The 15727-nt window shown below is 46.5% G+C and overlaps 1 protein-coding gene across 2 annotated transcripts in view; it reads left to right on the top strand.

Annotated features, from left to right (window-relative positions):
* COPS2 (COP9 signalosome subunit 2) overlaps positions 1–15727 on the top strand; it is a 289702-nt gene that overhangs the window by 259467 nt on the left and 14508 nt on the right. For both annotated transcript variants that reach the window (XM_085644223.1, XM_085644221.1), the window contains exon 12: positions 13684–13742. In XM_085644223.1, coding sequence (XP_085500349.1) covers positions 13684–13742 — 59 coding nt within the window. The remainder of the gene's footprint in view (positions 1–13683; positions 13743–15727) is intronic.

The following is a 15727-nucleotide window of genomic DNA, read 5'->3' as shown; positions in this document are numbered from 1 at the left end:
GAAAGATCCCCAGACAGGCTCATGCACTCTTGAATTTAACACACTCCAACCAGATTCCCCATGAAAGTTGATAGTCCACTTCCCAAATGTCTTTCATTGCTTATTCAGTTTCAATGCCCACTCTCTGCACCATTGGATGCGCAAGTTAGAAAACAGATGAGAAAGAAAGAAAACACACTGATAGACTGCATTTGTTTGACTCCAGGACAGGTATCATTAGGGTATTCTTGACCAATATCAAAAGTAGACTTTTTGTTTTTTTTAAGAGTGTTTTATAAAGCGCGCACTAGACCCGAAACATCTGGTATCAGAGCGCTTTACATGAGCACCTGTTACGCTACAGACGGGCACATTCATTTTTGTTAGGTACGGGGAGATTAAGTTATTTTCCCAGAATCACAGGATGTTGAGCATCGTTGCCGAGGCACTAACCTGATTCCCCAGCTCCGAGGTCGACCGCTTTAGCCGTGAGGCTACATCCTCTCCCCTTTCAGCCCACAAAGTCTTTCAACCCACAAAGACAACTGAAGTTAATGCTCCTTTGAATATTTCTAAGTATACCTGTCCTTTCTCCAGTATATAGACCATCCTAAATGTTTACTCTTCCTATAGCTTCACATCATTAACCCATTTTTTGGGCGAATCTTGTACCGAGACCTGTAGTGTAAAATGGCATTGGAAACACATGCCAATCTTTACCTTCTTTCCAACAATATCACTTCTCTAGTGGCTGCTGAAGAGTATACAGTTGCAGAAGTTGACTCTGTATCCGACATGCCTCAGGAGATAACCGACATGTTCATAAATATATATTTTCTGAAGAGTTTCTCAACATCTAGGCCAAACAACTTGAAGTAAGCCTAGTAACAACCCAGATTGCTACTTTTAGAACAATGTAACCTAATAACTAGTACATGAATAGTCTGCATTAGTGAAGATCTCTCCTAAAAATGCAATAAAGATACAAATCTGATACAAACCCTTTGTAGGAAATGATCAGTACCAACCACAGCTTGCCAGACTGTTTCATACTATATTGTTTGAAGGTATGTAGGTATTGAATTTGGTTCCATACGCTGCTTCATGCTCTCCTTTCTCCTTTGTATTCTTCCAAAAGTAAATGTGTAGTGCAGAACCCTATTTTTGAATAGTAATTTTCTACAAGGACAAAACAAAATTCAGACCAACTTTTTTAAAGGTTTGGACACAAAATATTGCACCTCCAAATGACAACCGCTTCGTAGGGATGAATGGCTCACCTCATCTCGGGTGAACCAGGGCAAAAGGGAGCAAAGGCATGATTGTCTTGTAGAAACCTTCCAAACAAGAACAATACTGTAAGATTTGTTAATCTGAAAGAAACACGTTAGTTAGATTCCTCACCTTAGAATATCCCCAGGCATCAGCTGGATCCGTAAAGATTTTTCGTCAGCAATACCCCTTGCGCGTCGCTAGGCGTCGTCTGCGGCTCCGCGTTCGTCATTGCTGTCGTGCGCCGGAATGACGTCGTCGGAGTACTTAGACGCCGCCCTCACGCGCTGACATCAGTTCTTCTTTTTTCCGCCCCAGACAGCGCTGATCCGGGAAGAGCTTACCCCTTTAGTCACTTTTTGGACTCTTTTGTCTACTCGTCGACTCGAACTGGTGCCGGTAGGATGCCTGGGTTTAAAGCCTGTGACTCCTGTCACCAACTGATGTCGGTAACGGACCACCATCGCCGGTGTCTTTACTGCCTTGGGGCCGACCACGACACGGAGTCGTGCCTCGACTGTCAGGCCTTGATCTTGAAGGCTAGGCGGGAGCGGTCCCGCAAGCTTCTCGAGCTCCGGCACTCGACTCCGCGCCGTTCACGATCCCGGTCCAGGAGGAGGTCGAAAGACCGGTCGCGGAGCCGCAGCCACCATCACCGCTCGTCGGGTTCCAAGTCTTCGGGTAAGTCGAAGCATGGTAAGAAGTACAAGAGACGACATCACTCTAAGGACTCCTCTTGCCGGTCGCGCGACTCGGTTGAGGGTCCGGTTGGTACCACCCCCGCGGCTCCGCCGGAGCTGCGTCCGTCCCCATACCCACCGGTCCCTGAGACTGACACGACTCCGGCGGAGATCAGTGCCTTCCTCTCGGCCATGAGGGGCCTGGCTCCGCTGTTGGCGCCTTGCGGTGCGCCTTCGGGCCCGTGGACTCGACTGAGCGGCCTAGCGAGCCGGCAGCTCTGGCTTCGGTCCCGACGCCGCAGGTCCCCGTGGGATACAGGCCTGGATCTCAGTCAATGCTGGTCGACCTCACGACGCCTTCTCCGCCGGCGTCGACTCCTGTTCCACCCCCGGCGCTGTCTCCGGACGACGCAGTTCCCCAGTCTAGCCCCGGTCCGAGCCCGGCGCCGCATCCGACGCCGATGGATGACTATTTCGTCCGGCTCTGGTTATTCCCCCTGTTTAGCAGGAATCGTATGACAGTGGCGATTGGGAGGGGTCTGAGGACCCTCTGGCCCGACAGGGCCAGTTATCACAGGACTGGGCAGATGAGCTGGGGGATGCCAGTGGTCTTGATACCTCCCCTGACACTGGCTTCATCTTTCCTCCGACCGTGGCTTCGGAGGAAGGTGCTACCTTTTCTGTGGCGTTGCGTAAGGCGGCCGAAGCCCTCGGGCTGGAGCTCCCTACTGTGGCCGTGAGGACTAACCTCCTCACTGAAGTGCTCCAACCGTCTGCAAGCTCCTCGGAGCCTCTGCTGCCATTTAGCGAAGCACTAATGGACGTTCTCAAGGACGCCTGGTCCAAGCCCTCCACAGTACCTCCTGTGGATCGTAACGTGGCCCGTAGCCACCGCCCGGCTCCGTGCGACCCCAGTTTTCTGTCCCAACACCCCACCCCTGAGAGCCTGGTTATCCAGGCCTATACTTCCCGGTAGCTCCCCCGGATCAGGAATCCAAGAGACTGGAGAAGTTTGGCAAAAAGCTGTTCTCCTCCCTTAGTTTAGGGCTGCGGTCTATTAACACCGCTTGTCTCTTGGACCGTTACTCCCACTCTCTGTGGGATACGATGGAGGACGTGCTGCCCCTGTGTCCGGAGGAGGCCCGGACACGGCTCGCCCAGGCTCTTGCCGTCGGGCGGGACGCGGCGCGGTATGCCATCCGATGTGGTTTGGACACGACGGATTCGCTTGGCAGGGCAATGTCGTCCACGGTGGCGCTTCGTCGTCACGCCTGGTTGCTGTCCGTCTTTTTCCGGGGATGTCCAGAGCACCCTCATGGACATGCCCTTTGATGGCCATCGCTTCTTTGGCGACAAAGCGGACAGTGCGCTGGAGTGCTTTAAGGACTCCAGGGCCACGGCCAAGTCCTTGGGTCTCTCGGCCCCGCGCCCGCAAACTTCTGCTTTTCGCCCCTTTTGTGGCCAAGGAAGGGGCGCCCCCTCACGTCCGCCTAGCCACAGGCCGCAGACCCATCCTCCATGCGGTCGCGGATTCCCCCGAGGCGGTACAGGGGGACAACGTGCCGGTCCATCCACATCCACCCCAGCAGCATCGGCCTCAAAGCCTTCCTAGTCCGTGCTTTCAGGCCCATTCCACGCCAGTGGGCGGCAGAGTTCGCCATCACCTGCTCCACTGGCGTTCCATCACTTTGGACAGGTGGGTGCTGCAAATAATCCGAAGGGGCTACTCCCTCCCCTTCGAGACGACCCCTCCAGCCATGCCACCGCATGTCTGGGGATCACGTGAATCTTCTACGTGAGGAAGTTACGGCCGTCTTGGCCAAAGGGGCCGTCGAGCGCGTTCCAGGTCCAGAAGTAGGCCGTGGTTGTTATTCCCACTACTTTCTGGTTCCCAAGAAGGGCAAAGGGGGCCTACGCCCGATCTTGGACCTCAGGAGCGTCAATGCCTTCCTCCGGAAGGAGAGGTTCAAGATGCTCAACTTAGCTCAGGTTCTGGCTGCCCTGGACCCAGGAGACTGGATGGTATCGTTGGACTTTCAGGACGCTTATTTTCACATCCCCGTCCTGTCGGCCCACTGGCGTTACCTGTGGTTCACGGTGGGTCAGGAGCATTTTCAGTTTACTGTGCTCCCCTTCGGCCTCACCAGTGCCCCTCGGGTGTTCATGAAAGTGATGGCGGTGGTCGCAGCTCATCTGCGGAGATCAGGGGTTCCAGTCTTCCCCTATCTCGACGACTGCCTGTTGAAGGCTTGCTCGCCCCAGCAAGTCGACTCCCACCTCCAGACTACGGCCGACCTCCTGCATTTGCTGGGGTTCTCCATCAATGAGCCGAAGTCGCGTTTGAGTCCCTCCCAGAAGCTCTTCTTCATCGGTGCGGTTCTGGACTCGGCGCAGTTCCGGGCATATCCTCCGGAACAGCGGGTCCGGGATATTCAGGCTCTGATTCCCAACTTTCAGCCTCTGTCCCGGGTTTCGGTCAGGTTGGTGCTGCGGCTTCTGGGTCTGATGGCCTCCTGCATCCTGTTAGTGCATCGCGCCAGGTGGCGAATGCGGGCTCTGCAGTGGGACCTGAAGTTTCAGTGGGCCCAGCATCGGGGCAACCTGTCCGACCATGTCTTGATCTCGGAGGGCACTGCAAATCAGTTGCAGTGGTGGCTCACGGACCGCGATTGGGTCAGCGGCAGATCCCTCTCCCTACCCCAACCGGAGCAGATAGTAGTGACGGATGCGTCCCTCCTGGGATGGGGAGGCCACATGGGGGAGGCGGAGATCAGAGGACTCTGGTGTCCGGCGGAGTCTCGGCTCCATATCAACCTTTTGGAGCTCAGAGCGATCCGTCTTGCACTGAAGGCATTCCTTCCCGTTGTCCGGGGAAGTGTGGTGCAGGTGTTCACGGACAACACCACCGCCATGTGGTATTGCAACAAACAGGGCGGGGTGGGGTCGTGGGCCCTTTGTCAGGAGGATCTGCGCCTCTGGACATGGCTGGAACATCAGGGCATCACCCTGGTGGTTCAACATCTGACGGGCTCTCTGAACGCCAGAGCAGACAAACTCAGCCGCCGGTGCATGATGGATCACGGATGGCGTCTAAACTCTGACGTGGCGCAAGGCCTCTTTCGGCAGTGGGGAGAGCCTTGGTTAGATCTGTTCGCCACCGAAGAGAACGCGCAATGTCAGCAGTTCTGCGCGTTGTAGTTTCCAAGCCGGCACTCGCTCGGGGACGCCTTTCGTAGCGAGTGGAGTTGCGGTCTGTTGTACGCCTTTCCGCCTATACCACATCTGCCCAGAGTGCTGAAGAAGATCAGGCGCGACCGGGCCCAAGTCATCTTGGTGGCTCCGGATTGGGCACGAAGGTACTGGTATCCCGAGTCTGTCAATCGATCCCCCGATACGACTGCCTCTTCAGGAGGACCTTCTGTCGCAGCAGCAGGGGACGGTCCTCCACCCGAACCTGTCCAGTCTCCACCTCTATGCGTGGAGATTGAGCGGCGACAGTTGATGCCATTTGACTTGCCTCCTGAAGTCTGCGATGTGATTCTGGCAGCCAGGCGTCCCTCCACAAAATCGGTATACGCCTGCAGGTGGAACAAATTTGTGGCATGGTGCACAGCAAAGGCTGTGGATCCCCTTTCCGCCCCTCTTTCTGAGGTTCTCCTCTTTCTTCTTTCCATGGCCCAGCAGGGCTCTGCTCTGGGCACTCTTAAAGGTTATCTTTCAGCTATTTCTGCTTTCTTACAGCTTCCTGATCAGCCTTCTCTTTTCAAATACCCTGTTTCTCGCTTCTTCAAAGGCATTACTCACATGTTTCCTCCTGTCCCTTTCGTAATGCCTCAGTGGGATTTGAACCTGGTCTTGACGTATCTGATGTGCGCTTTCTTTGAGCATCTTCATAATTGTCCCCTTCGTCTTCTGACTCTTAAGACTGCTTGCCTGGTAGCCATCACCTCGGCAAGACGGGTAAGTGAGCTCCAGGCTCTATCTTCTAAGCCTCCTTTTCTTTCTGTCCATCCGGACATGGTTGTCCTCTGGACTCATCCTTCCTTTCTTCCGAAAGTGGTGACTGCTTTTCACATCGGGCAGTCTGTCACGTTGCCCACCTTCTTTCCGCCTCCGCATCCTTCGAAGGAGGAAGAGAGGCTCCACCGTCTGGACCCAAAACGGGCGCTGTCCTTTTATTTAGACCACACCAAACAGTTCCGGGTGGACGACCAACTCTTTGTTGGCTACGTGGGTGCTAAGAAGGGGCGGGCGGTACACAAGCGAACCATCTTGCGGTGGGTCGTCTTGTGTATAAAAGGTTGTTACTCCTTGGCTAAAAAGGATCCTCCTGTAGGGCTGAGGGCCCATTCCACCTGGGCCACTGCGGCGACTACTGCCCTGGGTCGAGGAGTCCCCTTGCAGGACATCTGTCAGGCAGCAACGTGGGCCTCGCTGCACACGTTTGCCAAGCATTATTGCCTGGACAGCCAAGTCCGGAGAGACTGCTTCTTTGGCCGTTTGTTCTCCAGGACTTTCTGGTGTGATCTTGGTTCGCAGACCCACCACTGGGGTTGGCATTGCTGGGGTATCTATTCTAAGGTGAGGAATCTAACTAACGTGTTTCTTTCAGATGAACAAGTTACTTACCTTCGGTAACGATGTATCTGTAAGAAACATTAGTTAGTTAGATTCCTCACCGACCCACCCATCCTCCCCGTTCTGCGAACCGACATCTAGGGTTAAGGTTCTCCTTTTCAGTCCCCTAGACTTTTTGGCACGCCGACGACGGACGCGGAGCTGCAAACGACGCCTAGCGACGCGCAAGGGGTATTGCTGATGAAAAATCTTTCCGGATCCAGCCTGACGCCTGGGGATATTCTATGGTGAGGAATCTAACTAACTAATGTTTCTTACAGATACATCGTTACCGAAGGTAAGTAACTTGTTCATCTGAAAGAAACACGTTAGTTAGATTCCTCACCTTAGAATAGATAATAGGTAATTAACTTGTTCTTTTCTTCTTTATGAGGTTGTTAAAGAATTCTTATTCTGGACCACTGGATCCAAAATGTTTTAATTACAGCAGCTATGGGTAAACCAATAACTTGTTGACAACCTGGTCAGACATGAACAGTTCAATCTCTGCACATATACTTTCATGATTTAGGACTTACTCCCTTCATTCAGACATTCAGGACAAGGTCAAGGCTTTACTTTTTGAAGGGAAAACATATTTACTATTATCTACTGTAAAAATCCTTGATAAAAATTTAAACCAGAATAAGAATTTAACGCACTGCATTTGTTCAGAGTCTTTAAGATCAGAAAGGTTTTTTGGGGAAACAGTCCTACAAACCTATTGCGTCTTCCAGAAACATAGAAAATTAATTCCCAAATTGCCTCTTCTACGGATGCAAAAAGATAATCTTCATGACCCCAGTTGAGAGGTAGACGTTCCTTCTTTTCTGCTTTGTGGTTATCCATTACTCAAGGTCTGTGTGTATTGAACGTAATATCAGACTAGTTTTCTTTGAACATGCCTCTCCATTTTTCCCTGGGAATCCCAGGAGGGTTTCAGAAATGATCTCCAAAGCTCATGTTAGATCCAAAACCTTCTACTTCTATGGGCTATTAAATTGGTTCCTGATTGGGAGAATGACCTTAGATTTTACTGTTGGTTCTTCCTTGTCCCCCCCCCCCCCCCCTCCCACCCCACCCCACCCCACCCCAAAAAAAGGCGGAGGCTACATTTTTACGCTAGACTTGTAAAGTTCAAACCAACATCTGAATCAACGTTTACTTAATGACAAGTGTCACAAGCTTGCTCTAGCATGTCCTAGAACTTTGCATTAGTGGGTCTGGCTTACAACTGCCTATGAATGATAATAAAAAGAATGAATTGAATAGAAAAAAAATATTTCTTAAAAGAAATTCACAAGCATAGCCACATAATAAATACAGAATAGATAAAAATGGACTAAGATTTCTAAAACGGCCACTATCATGTGGGCTCGATTTTGGGGGCAGCAATAGATACGATCTAAAAAACTTCATCAGTTTGCCAGTAATTGGACATTACATTTATAATTCGAAACCATACATAGTAGCCTATGCAATAGTTGTGATATCGGCTTGAACAAATGTCTTTTAAAAAAAAATATTTTCTTCTTAGATCCACTAGGGACGGGCATAAACAAATTAAGTGCCCAATCATGCCGTCTTTATATCATCACAGTTTGCAGCTATTTGGCAGGGAGCATTGAGAGTTCCAAGCACCCTTGATTTACCTTTTTTGACTATAAAGAAAACAAAATCTTAGGAACTTCCTTTAGCAGGTAGGCTCAAGAAAAGAATGTAAATAATTTGCTCAAAATTATAGTATGAATCAATAATATAGGCCGCATGTTTAAGTCGGTAAAAAGAAAAAGTTTAGTTTACTATTATTCCTTAGATTAGTCTTTATTAGTTCTTTACGTTTTGATCGGGGGCATTTCTCAAATGTGTATGCAATGGCAAGTGTTTCTCCGTGAATATTTTTCCGACCTCTAAGAGATTTGGCTCCTTTAAGGAACTTCTGTCTAGGTTAATTTTCTTAACCATGAGCTATTTGATAGCATTTTGTTTCGTCGAAGAACAGTCACAAACAAAATATACTAAAGCACCTGTCTGAAGGGCGGGTAAAGAAAGAAGCAAAAGTTCAAGGCATATTGTACTATGAGGTGTAGATGGCCGCAGATTCAATAACGACCATATCCCCTTCATCTAAATTATTTTCAAGGCCAAAAATGCTTATTGTTGAAAATTACAGAGGTTTATAAAAGATTCTGGATTAATTTGGCATTAAAGGCATTTAATGATTGTATAATGGTATGTCTTCCATCCATACTACAAAATCTTTTTTTATGGAATTCACACCAGTATTTGCTTCCCTTTTTTTTTTTTTTTTGCTTGTAATGTGGTGTGCCCAAGTTATCCACAGTCAGGCCTAGATAGTCAAGTCTACTTACAGATTTTATGTAACAATTGGTAATTTTCCATCTTAGTTGTTTCCAGGACCTTCCCAAACGTCATCATTTTTTACCTATGTTCATATCCTTTTCAAGGAGAATCAGCCTTACATAGGGTTTGTCATGGATTAGTCACCATTAGTACAGGATTTTCACAAAGGAGCGCTGTTAAATATTCTCTCATTTTTGCCTCCAGTAAGTTCATCACCATTACAGGGAGGCTTGGTTGATAAGTGAATGCTGTCCAGACGAAACAGCCAGAAACACAGTTGGTGTGTGACGCTCTGCATAACATAGGTTTGACATCTCGGCTATCCCCTTGACAAAGGCTATAGTTTTTAGCGGTCTGCTCATCAGTGAGGAAAAAGTTGTCTACTTCCGGAGAGATGAGTTACTGAGACAATCAATTAGCTCACTTTGAGACCATCATATGTATGCTGGTTAGAGGCTTCTTGGTAGTATTGTCTCATGCACCTTTATTGTTTATCTTACCAATATGGGCTACATAATTTAAGAACTGCTGTGCAAGAAACTTCTTGTTGAAAGTATAATAGGAGGATACTCTCATTGTGGCCTAAGTAAGCAAATCCTTTCTCATATCAAAGTTTCACTCCCAATCATTCAGTCACACATCTCAGTGTAGCTGGGGAATTTTGCTGCTATAGTATGAACAGCCACAACTGTGGGTGGCGTAGAAAATGAAGTGTTGCATAAATTACCAGAGCTAACAGCAGTCTTTCTCTTTCTAGATTTTAAGCAGAGTAAAGTTAAAGGAATCCACAAAAACAATACACCAGCTGTGTTCTACTTGAACTAGGCGGATGGAACAAAGTCTGCCTTCCTGCGCCAGTGGATTGATTGGCTATGTGACTTGGTGATTCATAAAAATATATGTTCTGTGGCATTTCTTCTGGGGGTAAAAGTAATATCCAAGAAGACACCCTGAACGAACTGATAGAGGAATCTGCCGATTCTCTAAAAATGGAGCTGGGGGGCGGGGGCTCCTGAAATTGCTCTGATAGCGACAAGGTAGTCATCAGTGTTCTTGGGTTATATCTGGTTTGGAAGCAGAAGAGAATTTCATAGGGGATGTTGTCCAAATAGATTAGTAAGCAATTTCCTCTACAACTTTCTGGCAACCCCCCTGGTTCATAGCACTCTGCAAAAACTGAAGATTTTCAAAACCTTGACAGCCATATTCACAGCCCACTTACTGAGACCGACTATTAGATTTGACTTTACTGTTGAACAGCTTCCTGGGAGTTCTTTGGTTTCGGAATCCACTGATTTTATCAGGCCAGACATATTTTACATATCTGAAAACATTTCTGACCTTGAATTGGATTCCTAAAACAATAAGCAAATGCACATCTGGGCTTGCAGAGACAAACACTGCTGTCACATGTACCTCCAAGAAAGGCTTTACAATGTACTGAAATAAGTATGCGTTTGTCACTTGGGTTTTTAACATCACCTACGGGACTGTTCTTCTGGGCTTTAGGTGAGTACGGGGCAAGGCCCAAGGCCACACCAACAGGTCACCTCAGGAAGCTCTGGGGCATCCGGGTGCAGAGGTTTGTCACTGTGTTGGATGTCCAGTTCACTTCTATGGGACACCCCATAACATAAAACTCCCCACCCTCTCGTCCCTCTCAGGGATCTCAGTAACAGGACACCCCCTTTTGCTCTGACACTCGTCCGCAATGACCGTGAAACAAAGGAAGTTTAAAATGTTTATTAAAGACTTTTGTCTTCTAGAATGCAGTATTTGTGCCACAATTAGAAAACAAACATCTAACAAAAATATAGTCCGCATTGCCTATAAACCATATACTATGAAAAGCCCTGACATATAATAAGGCGGATTAGCCTAACCACCCTCCCCTTCTACAGAAGTGGAATGATTATATAACAAAGCTCTCTGGTATTAGTAGCGGGCCCCGTACCTTAGCATACACAGATGGATGCTCTACATCTCAGATATAGCTGGGATCTTCTTTCAGAAAATCTCTCTCCCTCTGTTTGTTACATTTCTGTGCATACCTATATGACATGGCGTACACGGTCATAAACAGCTGCATTATTGTGTTGTGTCTAGGTGCTAGTGCCTGACCAGAACAAAATAACAAGGGACATTGTAGTTTGACAGTGTCGGCTGTGTTCAGAATTAATCTCAGGAAAGAGAACAGAACGAGAAACTAACTGCAGGTTCTGTGTGAAAATTCAATGTGGCACAAAAGCAAACGTGTTTATGTGGCAACGTGTGCAAAGCAAATGTGGTCTGTGTCGTGCACAGTTAGGCTAACATAGGGAAAACTACAATGGGCCATGTACAGAACATATGACACACTCTTGCGCTCTATGCCAACCTTCTCTATACAATCCCACTGTACTCTACGCCACTCCATTCCACGACACTCCACATTCACAGGTGCTACTTCATTCTACTTTAAGCCTCTCCACCCTATGCCACTTAAAGCCACTCCACCCTGACACTCTACCAAACTCTATGCCACTCTACTCTACGTCATTCTACTCCACTGCACAGCAATCTACTCAAGTCACTTCACACAGTGCCACTTTACACCACTGCACTATGTGTGCCACTAGTCTGCCACTCCAGTGTACACCACGTTCAGCCACACTATTCTACTCAATTCTCCTTTCGCCATGCCATTAACTGTTAGCCATGCTGAACAGAATCTACACTGCTGTACAACTTTGCTAATAAACATTGGCAAAGCCAATAGCTCTCGCATAGGCAAGACCTATTGGCTTTTCCAATGCTTGTTCCTGTATGCATGCTTTCTCGATCATAATGCAAAAATTCTAAGCGAAATATGGTCAATTCCATGTGCTAGTTCTGTTATTGATGTTGGAGCTTCAAGAGCTCTACCATTCTAATTTGAATGAAGCAAAAAGCAATCTCTCAAACATGAAGCTCAGTCTTTGCAAACAGTTTAGCACAACAAAAACGATTTCCTCTAATTTGGTCAAGTTAGAGACTGTGGCATATTGATGGTGTTAGTTACAAAGAAAATGGTTACATTTGTTAACTGTTTTTTCTTAGAATTTTGGCTTATGCTACAAGGGATCTTTGCCTTGCCCTTTAGGTTTGTGTGATATGACATATATCTTAAAGAGGTTGGCTCTAATTATTATTTTCAGTTCTTCCGCATTATGTTCTCCTCTGTTTCTAAATTAGTTGCCCTCAATTATTACTTCCCTGGTTCTTAGTATTATTTTGAGTCTGGTTCTCATCTCCGATCCTGAATATAGTCTCTTGGTAACAAGTACAGCCTGAGAGACGCTAAGCACCGTAGACTCTGTGTATGTGTGTTGGAAACTACCCTTGTCCAGCCTTAATAAGCAGGAACTAAGGACAAGATTCACTGACATTTTAAGCATGTTTTTGGAAGTATTTACTTTTTAATTCCCAAACTTTCTTTAAACTGCAAATGTAATCTCAGCTGTTTTTCAGTTTGTGTATTGAAAAGAGCAGACAAGGCCTCCATCACTGTCGTCCTAACGGGGTGGAGGGGAGAGAGTGTTTAAAAAGGGCATATCATCTGGGAGTGTTTCTCCATTGTTTTTCTGGGAGAAAAAGTTGTCCAAAACATGGACTGAGTTTTTTTCATTGGCAGGAATGGGGGTCATGCTTTCTTTTCTTTTGTGCTTGTTCCTGATGGAGAGTGGAACATCCCCCCACACCACTTCCAGACTCAAAGTATGAATTCTCATTCTGAAGTGCAAATTTGAAACAAAAGTGGATATAAATGTATTAATTAGTAACAAGAGAGCGCTTAACAGATGTTGTAGATCGTATAACTAAAAGGGCACAATTCTTCACTTTTAGCAGCACAGAGTGATCTAAAATAGTGTTTAACCTGACTCTGGAGGATATGATGGAAGTCAACAAAATATACCAATTTAAAGTGAGTTCCCAAAATCTGTCCCGTCATTTTAAGCTCTGTTGTTTTGACAGTATTTTAATGAATATTCCAATAAGACTTTTTAACACACTGGAGCCTGCTATTCCTGTATAAACGCCATACTCTAATTTCATTATTACATTTGAGTTGTAATGCCTCCAATCACCTTCAACAAGAAAGTGACGTAGCTGCGCACGGTAATAAGTCCTAATACTTGCTACCAGTGCCAGCAGTCGTTGTGTAAGGCAGGTCACAGCTGCAGTTTTTCGTTCTTCTGATCTGTTTATCTAAAATTAACAGCGATCCAAATAAATACGGTGTTTATTGCCATGTTTCTTCCCCACAGATCATTAGAGGAAAGATATAATCCCTGCATGTTTCTTCACATTCTGAGCTACAACATTTTTGAATCACTTACATTAAACGGATTTGTAATATCTTTTTTGCAACAAATGTATAATTTTGTTTTAGTCTTGTTTACACGACATATTCTACTTTTATTCCTTTTATCTTTAATAAAAGGAATAGAGCAAGGTACCAATGATTTAAGTTGTTTTTGAGTATTGTGACTGTGACCGTGTATTATAAAGAATACAGAATACTGTGCCGTAAGAATAAACAATATTGCAAGTCACTTCGGAGTTCCATTACATTATCAAGGATCTTTGCCTTTGGTCTGTATCCTCTACTTGGTCGTTGAACGTTTCTCTATATCATGTGTCTGCTTTCTTCTTTTAACAAGTGTGTGAATATGACTAAACTGTGTTTAAAAACAGTAAATTCTGCACATTTATTGTGATGAAAATTAATTAAATTCATCTTTTTTTGTAGGAGTTAAACATAGATGTTGCCGATGTGGAGAGCTTGCTGGTGCAGTGCATATTAGACAAGTATGTATTTTGTTCTTGTTTTTGATCTATCTATGTGGTATTTGCGTAATGCAAAGCTAGCAATGAAGTGCTATACAGTAAAGGATTAATATAGGGATGCTGAATGTCGAACACGGGGAGGGATCCAGGCCGGAGTGGGGTATCTGAAAATGTACAAGCAGTGAATGCAAGGTGGGCATTCCTCTGATGCAAACTGTATTTGGGAGATTACATTGCAGAAGATTTGAGTTTTGAGATGTGTTCTGAAGTGGAAGGCCAAGGCCTACCTAATGATTTTTGATTGAGGTGAAATTCTGCATGCTTGGCGCATAGAACGAATATACCATTGGTCTATCTTGTCCCTTCTAGCACTTCTTGGATTCCAGAATCTAAGACTTGCTTTGGAAACTACTTCTCACAGGATCAGAACTCACAACCAACCCTGACCGAAATAAAAGTAAAAAGGATTTATGTTGTTTCCGAAAGTGTATTTTTGCAATTAATTTGCTGGCTTTCAGCATGTTCTAAGAAAAAATAGGTCTGTTGTCCAGAACCTTTCCTTGGATTGTATGCATTGTGTGTAATCTTTCCCATTTCTCCCATTGTACACCAATTCCATTGGGATCTAGCCTGCTTTCCCTTACAAAGAACGTAAAAAGATCTCTGTGATGACCCAGCCAAGGGGTTCACTGTTTCCACCACCAACACTGCTGTGATAATTCCTACCAGGGCATCAACTCTCACCTAGCCTCTGTCTTCAGTTATTCTTTTCTGTGTCCGTGTCCTTATAAATTATCAAATCATGCCCCTTTCAGGTAAGTCCCTCAACTGGACCGTGAGAGCAGGGAATGTAACTCCTATATATCCTTCGGGCAGCTGTATTCAGTAGCAAAAAAAGTCCTCTGCCTACAGATCATCTTGCCCTCTCTCCTCCTGTCTGCTTGGATACCCTTGGAAACACCGCCCTGGCTTCTTACGCCTCCAGTTCCCTCTCGCTGGCTCACCAGTTGTCATTCTGCTGTACTCACCTCGCGTGGCTCTCAAACCCTTGCGCTGGCTTGTCCATACCTCTCTGCTCCGGAATGCTTCATCTCCCTTCTCTTCCTTCGAACTCCAACACACTTTTCCTAATCCTGTCCAATCCGGAAATTGCCTCACCATTTCATCTGGGTTGCATCTCCTTTTCCTTTGCTAGTCTGCCACCTCCCATCGCCAGTATCAATCTCTCAGCGGCTATTTTAGCTAAGTCAGAAACAAGTCTGATTCCCTTTCCTCTATCATACTGCTCTTAATAGAGTGTGTAAAATTAAATCGGAATTGCAGGGCAAGGAGAATCAGCATCCCTGAACCCCCTCGACCTCTCAGCAACCTTCGACACCGTATCCCATTACATGCTGATCGAAAGACACCACCACATTGGCATCGAAGGGAACACACTCGGATGGATCACCTCATTTCTCACCCGAATAACACAGAGGATCCGCCTACCACCCTTCACCGCCTAACCCAAGGCCATAGTCTGTAGTGAGCCCCCCCCCCCCCCGGCTCATCCCGCAGCCCAACGCTTTTCAATGTATACGTGACCCAACAGACCAACATTGTTAAATCGTACAGTCTCAACATAATATCCTACGCAGACAACACCGAACTCTCCCTCACCGATGATGCTACCACCACCAGGACCAACTTCCACAGCTGCATTACAAGTGTCGCCGAATGGATGAAGAAAAACTGCCTGAAGCTAAACATAGGCAAGATGTATGTACTGATCTTTGGTAACGACAGCAAACCCTAGGAAAACACAGAATCATCATTGATAAGATCACCATGAAATCCCAGATCAATGTCTTCTCCTCCGCCTGTTTCCTCACTCTATGCATGCTACGGAATATCTTCAAGTGGCTTACCCTGCACACGAGACACACCATGACACAGGCTCTCATCACCAGGTGTCTGTACTATGGCAGCGCTGTACATAGGAATCACGGCACACCTTCTACCGAGAC

This window comes from Triturus cristatus, chromosome 3_1 (assembly GCF_964204655.1).
Source record: "Triturus cristatus chromosome 3_1, aTriCri1.1, whole genome shotgun sequence".
NCBI lineage: Eukaryota > Metazoa > Chordata > Amphibia > Caudata > Salamandridae > Triturus > Triturus cristatus.
This window is presented reverse-complemented; position numbering and strand designations above follow the sequence as displayed.